Source organism: Paramormyrops kingsleyae, chromosome 24, assembly GCF_048594095.1.
Source record: "Paramormyrops kingsleyae isolate MSU_618 chromosome 24, PKINGS_0.4, whole genome shotgun sequence".
Lineage (NCBI taxonomy): Eukaryota > Metazoa > Chordata > Actinopteri > Osteoglossiformes > Mormyridae > Paramormyrops > Paramormyrops kingsleyae.
In genome coordinates, this window is record NC_132820.1 from 3,212,437 (window position 1) to 3,224,152 (window position 11,716).

Genomic DNA, 11,716 nt, shown 5'->3' on the forward strand with positions numbered 1-11,716 from the left:
TTCCCTTACCTTTACACTGTGTTGTACGTCTGACATGTTGAGTACCATTACTTAACAGCGCATTGATTTTCTGCAGTGATTCACCTAATTAGCACTACATGGGCTGTTACAGAAAATTAATCAACACTGTTTTGATCAATCAGATTCGAGAATTCAGCAGAGCCTCGGAACTTCGGCACTATGACATTTCATTTTTGTTTTTTTTTTGTAAACAGTGAATCGCATCGTTTGCTTGAACTTTAACAAATTTAGCTGAGCATTTAGTAACTTCTGCTGGAAGCCTTGCATGCATATGTAGTGTGTCAGTTGTGTGTAGATTGTAAAACAAGATTTAACTGTAAGGTTGTACGCTTTTCGTTTTCCCGGGGTGATTAGGGAACCGAGTATGGTGACCATAAACTAGCCCATCCTGCATCTATTCTTAGTCATTTCTGAGTCCTTTTTAGTTGCTTTTTTTTTCTAACCTGCTCTGAATTACAAAATGTTCCCTACACCAGCTATGGAAACTGACTGTAACCAGTTTTAGCCTAAATCAACTCACAGAAGCCAAGAAAGGCCATAAAATATTATTTTTTAAATTCCATTTTAATGATATTTCATGGCCTTTCTTGGCTTCCGTAAGGTTCTGCCTGTATCAATAAATTTAATCATTCATTTCATTGATGTACTGAACCGAACATGATGTATCGAACGGTTCACGATGAATGAATCTCCCATTACAGCCGCATCAAGGAGGAATATTTTCAGTTAGACACAGAATAATAATTTATATTGCATTAAAAGTTCTTCTTTCAGCTATGGATTGTATTTCACTCTTTTCAAATCTAAACCACCTGCAAACCAGACTAGCTAATCTGCCGGAAGCTAAGTAGGTTTGTGCCTGGCCAGCACTTGGATGGGAGAGCCCACACTGTGGTCTGTGTGGGTCCCAGTGCAGTGATGAGGACACTGTGGCCTGCAGGGAAGTGTGGTCTGTGTGAGTCCCAGTGCAGTGATGGGGACACTGTGGCCTGCAGGGAAGTGTGGTCTGTGTGGGTCCCAGTGCAGTGATGGGGACACTGTGGCCTGCAGGGAAGTGTGGTCTGTGTGAGTCCCAGTGCAGTGATGAGGACACTGTGGCCTGCAGGGAAGTGTGGTCTGTGTGGGTCCCAGTGCAGTGATGGGGACACTGTGGCCTGCAGGGAAGTGTGGTCTGTGTGAGTCCCAGTGCAGTGATGAGGACACTGTGGCCTGCAGGGAAGTCCGTCCTATGGTCTGTGTGGGTCCCAGTGCAGTGATGGGGACACTGTGGCCTGCAGGGAAGTGTGGTCTGTGTGGGTCCCAGTGCAGTGATGGGGACACTGTGGCCTGCAGGGAAGTGTGGTCTGTGTGGGTCCCAGTGCAGTGATGGGGACACTGTGGCCTGCAGGGAAGTGTGGTCTGTGTGGGTCCCAGTGCAGTGATGGGGACACTGTGGCCTGCAGGGAAGTGTGGTCTGTGTGGGTCCCAGTGCAGTGATGGGGACACTGTGGCCTGCAGGGAAGTCCGTCCTATGGTCTGTGTGGGTCCCAGTGCAGTGATGGGGACACTGTGGCCTGCAGGGAAGTGTGGTCTGTGTGGGTCCCAGTGCAGTGATGGGGACACTGTGGCCTGCAGGGAAGTGTGGTCTGTGTGGGTCCCAGTGCAGTGATGGGGACACTGTAGCAGTGATGGGGACACTGTGGCCAACAGGTTAGCCTGCCTTGTGGTCTGTGCAGGTCCCAGTGGCCCTGTGCAGGTCCCAGTGGCCCTGTGCAGTAACACTGTGCTGTAAAAGTGGCGCCGTCCTTTGGATGAGACGTAGAACCGAGATCCTGAATATCTGAGGTTAGATCCCTTTCAAAAGAGTAGAGGTGGTACCCTGATGTTCTGGCTAAAATTGCCCACTGTGGCTCTTTCAAATCTGGCCTCCTAATCATCCCCAGTATCTAACTGGTGAATTCTCTCCTGCCCCTTCACCACCTTAGCTACTGTGTGGTGAGCGTACTGGTGCAGAATGGCTGCCATCACGTCATTCAGGTGGGGGCTACACAGTGGTGGGGGTGGAAGTGGCTCCCCATTGGTTCTGTAAAGCACTTTGGGAGTCTGGAAATAACACTATATAAATGTAACATTCATTCAAAGAGAGGGAATCACTGGTGCATCACCAGCATCTTCATGTTGCTCAACATCACGCCAGAAGCAGCCATTAGAGCTGCGGATGTTACGGTGCATTAACCTTCCAGTTACCAAGCAGGCCCATATAATCAAGCTGCGTTTTTCTGTTACTGTTGTAATCTACGGCCCAATGCTGTGCATCGAGTCCGGGGATCCGATGTAACCAGGCCAGGCAGCACGGCAAGCGGAAGTTAAGAGACCACAGCACAATTTTTTCACTCATTTCTCCATGTATGGGTGTGATTTTTTTCTGACAAATTTTGTGTATGTATGTATATATATATATATATGCGCAAACTGCATATAACTGGTTCTTCTCTATTTCTCATTACACTTTTTTTATCGCTGACACGCGTTTGTCCAATCTGTAGTCACATTTTCAAAACTAAATACAATTAGCACAACTTCAGTCTGTTGTGACACCATTAACACATTTCATGTAGTTTTCACACAATATGCAGTCAGTGAACACATTTCTAAAACGCTTACATTTCCTTAACAGACAGTTATACCCAAAACTAAAATTATGGATCGTATTTGTCTTATTTACAAATGTTTACACACAGCATACCACAATAGAAAACCCAATATTCTAAACCTTACATGCCATATAAAATCCTCTACTTCTGCAATGACATCAGCTCAAAAACAAGAGAAAAATGACTGATTATAAACCGATCACTGAATAATTGACACACAGCTGATTTATGTTTGGTATATTGGGCCGACTACAGCTGATTCCAGGCTGAATCTGACACAAAAGCCGGTGTTGAAGTTCTTTCAATTACACTGTCATGCAGAAAAGTGGGACTTTTGGGACTGATGTTGTTCGGTGTAGAAACATAAGACAGGAGAAGACAAATAATGTCTGGCCAAGGGAGAGTAAGGAGCCTGGGGAGAGGAGCAGACCTAAGGAGAGGAGCAGACCTAAGCAGAGGAGCAGACCTAAGGAGAGGGGCAGACCTAAGGAGAGGAGCAGACCTAAGGAGAGGGGCAGACCTAAGGAGAGGAGCAGACCTAAGCGGTGGGGCAGACCTAAGGAGAGGAGCAGACCTAAGGAGAGGGGCAGACCTAAGCAGAGGAGCAGACCTAAGGAGAGGGGCAGACCTAAGCAGTTCCCTTTGAAAGGAACAGTGAGCAGGTGAAGGAACTCCAGCAGCAATATGTCCAGGTATGATGTATATTTACAATTTTTTCCAATCATTTTCACACTTGTCTCAATACGATGTCCACTTTATCACAACACTTAACACATGGTATTGAGACAAGTGTGAAAATGATTGGAAAAAACTGTAACACAAATAATTATGCTTTTAGCAGAAATTTTGTAATTTTGTTTTTGTTTCCTGCTTTGTTACCATTTACACAAATTTACAAAGTGTCCCCCCCCCCCTTTCCTTTTTGCATCGCAACACAATGTATTCTGTGCAAAAGCAGTGGGTATAATAATAATAATAATAATTTACACTACATTAATCCCTGTGGGGAAATTCTTTTTTATGCCTCCCTCAACTTGCTCTATGTAGAGCAAGCTGTCTGCAAAGGGCAGCCACCTGTAGCAGCGCCCAGGGAGCTGGGGGTTGAGGGTCTTGCTCAAGGACCCGCAGATGTGCTAAGGCTGGGCTTGAACTGGCGACCTTGGGATTACAGGCACACGGCTTAGCCCACACGCTGCCCCCAAATACATGTGTAAAACACATGTGTAAAACATTTACATTTATTAATTTAGCAGACACTTTTATCCAAAGCTACTCACAGAGAAGTACAGTAACTACAGGGACAGTCCCTCTGGAGCAAGTTGGGGTCAAGGGCTTTGTTCAGGTAGTGAACTCACAATCTTCCGGTGTTCCTAATGGGAGTCCAGCCAGATCCCTAACTATTAGACCACCACCATCCCCCTAGCATTTTACAATGCTTGACGCTGGAAAGCTGAATGAAAACACCTGTCTGTAATTTCAGCTAAGCACCTATCTAGGAATTTGTGTGGTTAGTGCCAATTTGCCATATGTGCATCTTTGGATTGGCATTTTCCATTGCTATTTTTCTTTAGCTAGTGAAAAATGGATGCCGCAAGAGGCAGAGGAAGTGGAAGAAGACATCAACGGAGAGGAAGTGGAAGAAGACATCAACGGAGAGGAAGTGGAAGAACCATGGTTACTGATGAAATCAGAGCCACAGTAATTGATCATGTTGTAAATCATGGTCTGTCCCTGAGGGAAGCGGGTGTAAGAGTTCAGCCCCACCTGCCTAGATCCACAGAGGCATCAATTGTCAGGATTTTCAGGCAAAGCAACAGGTACTATACACTATTTAGAGCATTCTGACTCAAGGCATTTGATTGATATGTATATTACTATAGTGGTGTGACTTGAGGAAAGTCTACAGGAAAAAACTGACGCATCGATGCATGTTTGTCTTTACTGTAACCCACTACTGTAGGATTTAGCATTTACCTCCCACAGGAGGGAGAGGAAGAATTTACCAGTATTTGTGATTGTGTGGGACAATGTGGCCTTTCATCATTTAAGTCACAGAGTGGTTTACTGCCCATCCCAGGATGATGTCATTATTCTTGCCACCATACTCTCCATTCCTCAACCCCATTGAAGATTATAAGGTTATAATGTATTTTTCTTTTCCAGTGTATTGCGCAGCTAAAAATTTATTTACTGTATTATTTGATTGCATTACAATGTTAGAAATGTCATACATTTTTCTTTTATTTTGCAATAAACATTGTGTGAAAATATAGGATACAACAACACATCATATGTATGCATTTTGCAGCGCTTCAAGTTGTTTGTGTTTTTTCATGCTTTGTACTTTGTGTGACAAAGTCGTCTTGTGAGAGAGTGCGTGTGCTATAGGTTTGACAGCATGGGTCACTTTTTGGTGAAGTGTGAAGGGTTTTGGTGGTTTTAGTGCATTTTGCACCAAAAGTTAACTGATATACTCAGGTACATGTTTGTAAAGTTCACAGTGTGAAGTGTTTTGAAAAAGCGGACATGGTATTGAGACAAGTGTGAAAATGATTGGAAAAAACTGTAATACTGTGAGTGCGCAGTGTAAGAATGTAACCTTGGCCACAGTCTGCACCTTGATTTTAGCAAACAAGTTCACTCTTTCATGTTAAGATGCCTGGGGGCGTGTGGGGCAGCCAGTTGAACTTGGACCTATAGGGTTGCCACATGGTTTTCCTGGGATTGTTCACTTTTTTTACTGTCTGTCCCGGAAAATTGATAATTTTTCCCGGGACGCCTATTGCATTTCCATCCACATGTTCATTACTTTCACTTTTGAATAAACCTATAATTCTGCTGTTTCTGCAGCAGTGTTCTCTTCCCCGGTATTTTGACAGGTCTACATATGCTTGCTGGTCTATGTGTCGCTGTAGCGGACACATGCTTTTATTTGATTGGCTGTATGTAGTCTGCAAAATCTACGCGCGCAACCGCATGCTGCAGATCGCGCATGCAGGCAACTGTATCAGACAAGTCAGTGTGAGATATAGGCTAGAGAAACATTAAAACATTTTAGGTTTTGACAAAATGGGGGGAGAAACGGACGAGGAGGAGGAGCAACAGACAAAGTCAGAGGAGCCAGCAACGAAGAAAAAAAGATATACCACATTCAACACAGATTGGATGAAAAAAGACACTTTGGCGGAATGGGTCAGGCCTACCCAGGGAGACCCGTTCTCTGCCTCCCGTATTGTGTGCCCAGACAAAATTATACTGAAACATGAAGGGAAATTGGCACTCGACAGCCATGCAAAAACAAAAAAGCACCAGACTGCTATACTGAATAAACGCCAAAATCGAGCCATCACTACTTTTATGACTAAAAAGGGCTCCCCGGAGGAAGATAGGGCAGCAGTGCTTAGTAATGTATACCACGGGGTTCTTCACGGTCATAGTTACCTATCAACAAATTGCGGCATTAAAGTAGGGTGACCAGACAATCCATGTCAGGGAGGACACTTTGAGCTACTTCGGATTTTACAAACTACTTTCAAATTAAAAGGCTCCTGTGCTCGGCTAAATAGCTTAGCTCTTCTTGTGCTTTGACTGGTTTGTTTCCTTGACTGAAAGACTCATCCAGCTGTTTCACATTAGCATTAGTGACACATGCATGATTATAGGAGACTGACCAATCAGCACACAGCAAGAGCTGAGTGCTCAAGTGAAATCCAGGTCCGCTTAATTGAAATGGTAATTTACAATTCCTGTCCTAGCTCAGAGTGTCCTCCCTGACATGGATTATCTGGTCACCCTACATTAAAGTCAATACAAAAATCTTCCATGACTCCAGTATAGTTGTCACAATGTATGCGCCCGGAGTGCAGACAAACAAGCAGGAGGCCAGGAAACGGGGAACACGGGGTTTAATCAGACGTAAAGGTAGGCAATAACGCATTGACAATACAATGACCGGACTGGGGAAACAAACAGAAATGCGGACTAAATACAATGAACTAATGACAACAATCAGAAACAGCCGTAAAACACTGGGAATCCACATGAGGTTAACGAGGGGGGCGTGGCACAGAAGGATCGGCACGATCGGGGCGTGACAATAGTCTCAAAAGTGCCATGTGGACGAACAAAAAGCGAAGCTTTAATGCAGGATATCTTAGCCCCCAATAGCCAGGAGCGTTTGGCTCCAGAACTGAAACAAAGGCCTTTCTTTTCTGTTTGTTCCGACGCATCAAATTCAGGAAACGACAAACTGTATCCGTACACTGTCCAATATTTCCATGAAGAAGAGGGTGTTAAATGTGGGCTATTGGAATTTCACGAGGACCCCCATGAAACCAGTAGAGCCATCTACGAAAAGATAGTGGACATCACAGAATCATGTGGGCTGAGTGTCAGTAATATTGGTGCATATGCTGCTGACAATGCCTGTCAATTTTGGCATAATTCCGTTTTTCAAAAACTGAAAGATGCCAATCCGTATATCGTAAAGGCCAACTGCAAGTGTCACTTGATTCACAGTAGCCGGAGAAATGGAAGCAGAATTCTAAGCTCGGCAGGACATGATGTGGAGTTCATTGTCCTTAAAAGCTACAGCGAGATCTCTTACTCAGCCAAGAAAGTAGAACGTCTCAAAGAGTTTATCTTATTTTTTTCTTCATTAGGGAAGAAAGATTGTCCAGCTGTTATGGTGATGTTGCAGACAGCGGTGATGACGTGACAGTGTCAGAGTGTATCCTATTGCTCATGCATAATGTCACGCATGAACTTGACAGTGCAATTCAAAAGTTGGAAAATGAGAATGTTAGCTTACTGGATGTTCTTGGGGTGATGAGCCAACTGCGCAGCCAATTAATCCCGCGTCGCTCAGACAAGTTTTATGGCAGCAAGACAAGGCAGGCATTACGAAAACTGAACTCAAGAGAACAAACTGAGTTTGTTGGATTGGTCGACAGCTTCTTTAAAAAAGGTGTTCAGTATGTAGAGGCTAACGTTGATTTTGATGACCTGATAATGTACAACTCAACCTGCCTGCGACTGAGAGCTCCAATTGAATGGAATGCGCTCGAAGACTTAGTTGAGAAATTGAAACTGAAGGATATTGACGTTCACAAGCTGTATCAGGACTATACTGTACATTCCAGAAGAGCTGACCCCTGACAAAAAAATAGGCATTTTTTTTCAAAAGGGAGAAAACTGCGACAGAATTGCTGAAAGTGGTATTGTTTGTTTTGTCAGTTTCCGTTAGCAACGCTTATGCTGAGCGTGTAATTAGCCACATGGGAGCCGTGTGGTCCGACAAAAAGAGAAGGATGTCACAGTAGGGTTAGTCAAAGCTGAGCTCCAGATCAGACAGAACTTTAAACCGTCCTGCTTGGAGTTCAAAGCGTCCGTCAAGGGGACAGAAGTCACTTCTGCAGGCAGCAGAAAGGGATGAGAAGTACAAATGGAGAAAGAGGTGAGAATTATTTTGTATTCAGTTAATGAAATAGATGAAAAAGATAAATTAGGCTAAATGAAAATACTGTGTATTGTTGTCTGAAAATCTATATTCAATATATAGACAGGGAGAGCAGCAGAGAGTCCAGGGCGAGTGTGTCAGGGAGGGCATAACCCCCCCCCAGAGTCCAGGGCCAGTGGCAGTGTGTCAGGGAGGGCATCACCCCCCCCCCCCCCCAGAGTCCAGGGCCAGTGGCAGTGTGTCAGGAGGGCATAACCCCCCCCCCCCAGAGTCCAGGGCCAGTGGCAGTAGTGTGTCAGGGAGGGCATCAACCCCCCCCCCCCCCAGAGTCCAGGGCCAGTGGCAGTGTGTCAGGGAGGGCATAACCCCCCCCCCCCAGAGTCCAGGGCCAGTGGCAGTAGTGTGTCAGGGAGGGCATCACCCCCCCCCCCCCCCCCAGAGTCCAGGGCCAGTGGCAGTAGTGTGTCAGGGAGGGCATCACCCCCCCCCCCCCAGAGTCCAGGGCCAGTGGCAGTGTGTCAGGAGGGCATAACCCCCCCCCCCCCCCCCCCAGAGTCCAGGGCCAGTGGCAGTGTGTCAGGGAGGGCATCACCCCCCCCCGAGTCCAGGGCCAGTGGCAGTGTGCGTGTGTCAGGGAGTGCGTCACCCCAGTCGTCCCGGTTTTACAGAACTCAGATGTGGCAACCCTACTTGGACCCCCAGAGTTATTTTTTCTCCTTGACAGTTTTTGGTTCCTCTCCTTTGCTGTCATTTGCCTTTCTTTCTTTCTTTCTTTCTCCTCCCTTTTCCCTGTTTTTGTACTATTCTTTCTTAATGATGTAATGTACATGTAAAGCGCCTTGGGGCGACTCTGCTATGAAAGGCGCTATATAAAATAAACTGAATTGAATATATAGCCCTATTATTCAAATCACGGTCCTCGAGGTCCAAGCACTGCTGGTTTTCCAGCCTTCCTTTATCTGTGAGCCGGGTGTGAAGCCTCTGACCAATCAGAATCAGTAATTATTAAACTAACTACCTGGGAGAACTGAAAACACGGCCTGGATTTGGAATCGAGGTCCAGATTTGAAGAACCTTGGTATATATAGTGTGCAGTGTGTATATTGCGAGTTTGCACTGAGCGACGCGCGGATGTGGCGTGTAGCTCAGCGGTGGCCGGAGTAGCTAAAAGAATTTGAAGTGGTAAAGCTGTCTAGACATGTTTGCGGCTTATCTACAACGGTAAAACAAGGCTTTTAAAATGTTTTTTGTCTCATTTTTGACATGTAAAAAGAGCGTAAATGCAATAATCTAATTAATCTGCATCATAACTGTTGATCACGTGTCAGACCGAAGGTGCCTGCTGACCACAAATGATGAAGCTGGATAGTTATCATTTCCTCAAAGGGGTGGGTTTCGTCATCTGCGGGTCGAATGAAAACGATTCCTGCAAACTTAATCTCGTAAAAGCGATGTTTCCTACCCGCGATTTCCACCAGTTCGTTTTAATTGTCATGTTTCTCTCTTGTTTTCACCTGCGATGTGGTAAGTTTGTATTTATTCAGATATTTTTAGTTCACACAGCAAAGGAGCATATGTCAGAAACTTAAACGATCAGAGCATATATGTGAGTGAAAGTAAAAGTAGGCCTAAATTGTCTTTTTTATTATTATTTTCAGAAATGGCAGAACGCAGTTTTTTCGGACGATCCGGAGACACCGTTTCCTTACACCCCGAAAATCGGCTATCTGAAGGCATTGCGGACGTCAGATGGAAATATAACGATACATCTGTGTGCTCTCACAGAAAAGGACATGCATCGTGTATCGAAGGGTACAACGTTTTCCCAAATGGGACACTAACACTTAATGCCAGCAAATCGAGGGGAGGCACTTACTCTCTGGACATGTTTGATGAGGATGGGAGATCCATACCGAACCCGACTATCACACTCAGGGTCCTGGGTAAGAATATCCGACATTTTCTTTTATGAAATTCATTTAGCATTTTGTTTCAGATCACCTTATCTCTAATAACTGATTCAAAAAAGAATTTCTGAGTTACTCGCAAAGTAAATTTACTTATCGCATTTCGAAATTACTTATTTTTTTGCCACAATAATAAATAGTCTTTAGACCAGGGGTCACCAACCTTTATGTGCATTTGTGCTGTTATGACAAGAAAATACCTTGCATTTTAACCTGTATAACGCAAATGAAGTAGAGTTAGCATATAAAGATTAAAATGCATTATACTTTGTTTTCATATCAACGCAAATGCACATAAAATAAGTCAGCATTTACACTCTTACCACAATCGATTGTCGCACGTATCGTTCTTAAAGGTGAATGCGTACTTGCGTACCAATTATGTCCATCCCTGCTTATAATATAAATACTACACAATAGTAAAATTCCCATTTTAGCCAATCCATCTGTTTCAAACTGGTCATCTTCGTCAGAGCATATATAGATAAATTGTTTTATTTTACGTGGATTGTAAGGATCACATTTCAGGTTTGTGCTAACATTTTTCGATAAATGTGGGGAAGCGTTTCTTTAGGCCTTGCTATGTCGTGATTGCATTCGGTCGCGATCACAGTACCGGTTCTAACCGATATGGCGCCCTAGGCGAGCATCACCGCCGGCGCCCTACGTCCGAGACAAATTAAAATTGGCTGGCAGGTCGGCACCCCTTCAGATGTTGGCGCCCTAGGCGGCCGCCTATGTCACCTATAGAATTGACCTGCCTTGTTGCTGACTGCTGTTACAAGAGCTCTGATATACACATTAAGCAGTAGGGGATACTGGGGTATGTTGTCACTGGGGTATGTTGAGGGGCACAAATAGTAGTAACTGTGGTACTAATGAAGTACAAATCATGAACAAACATAATAATAGATACATTAGATAAATGATGCGTCACGATTCATTAATGATGGACAAACATGAGATCAGTATTTCACGTGTGTTATTCAAGAGTTGCTCTTTTAGTAGCTCACAGAGGTTTACAGAATTAAGTGTAGTAACAAATACAGTAACTGCTTGAGATAAAATGTCACGATTCCTTAATGATGAATGAACCTGAGATCAGTATGTAACTAAGACTTTTTGTGGTTAATTTATACATAAGAGCAGAATACTTTTGCCCCACCCAAGTAATGTGTTACCGAATTAACTTTAAGTTTTCCCAAAACTAGCAGAAAATGCAGCCTTGCTGAATATCCATTACCATACCGTATGAAAGATAATGGTTTAATGTACAGTTTAATATACTGTTAATATTCATTCCTAAATTTATATTGATTTAATTGCACAATACACATTAGTATTTTGTGACAACGTAACTCATAATAGGTCATAATTGTCACATATGAGGGCAAGTTGTCACAGTGTAATTAACTGATATTTTAAAAAACAATTTAATAACCAGTTCAATAGCACAATCAATGTAATCCAGTTACTGTAATGTCTGCCTGAGATCAGGTGTGGTTCATCGGAGACCAGGTAGGATGGAAATCTGCTGGATTCCGGCACTCAGGGCTGCCTAACCTACCTTACGCTGCCGTAGATGATGCGGTAAAAACAATAAAACTACATGAATTCATTTGATAGTTTTGTCTTAT

General features: G+C 44.0%; 1 protein-coding gene across 1 annotated transcript in view; it reads left to right on the forward strand.

Moving 5' to 3' along the window:
* The first annotated feature begins 8,019 nt into the window (after positions 1–8,019).
* Positions 8,020–11,716, forward strand: part of csf1rb (colony stimulating factor 1 receptor, b) — a 70,754-nt gene continuing 67,057 nt past the window's right edge. Inside the window, exons 1-2 of the mRNA XM_072706396.1 lie at positions 8,020–8,109; positions 9,771–10,055. Of these exons, the coding sequence (XP_072562497.1) occupies positions 8,085–8,109; positions 9,771–10,055 (310 nt within the window). The 5' untranslated portion in view covers positions 8,020–8,084. The remainder of the gene's footprint in view (positions 8,110–9,770; positions 10,056–11,716) is intronic.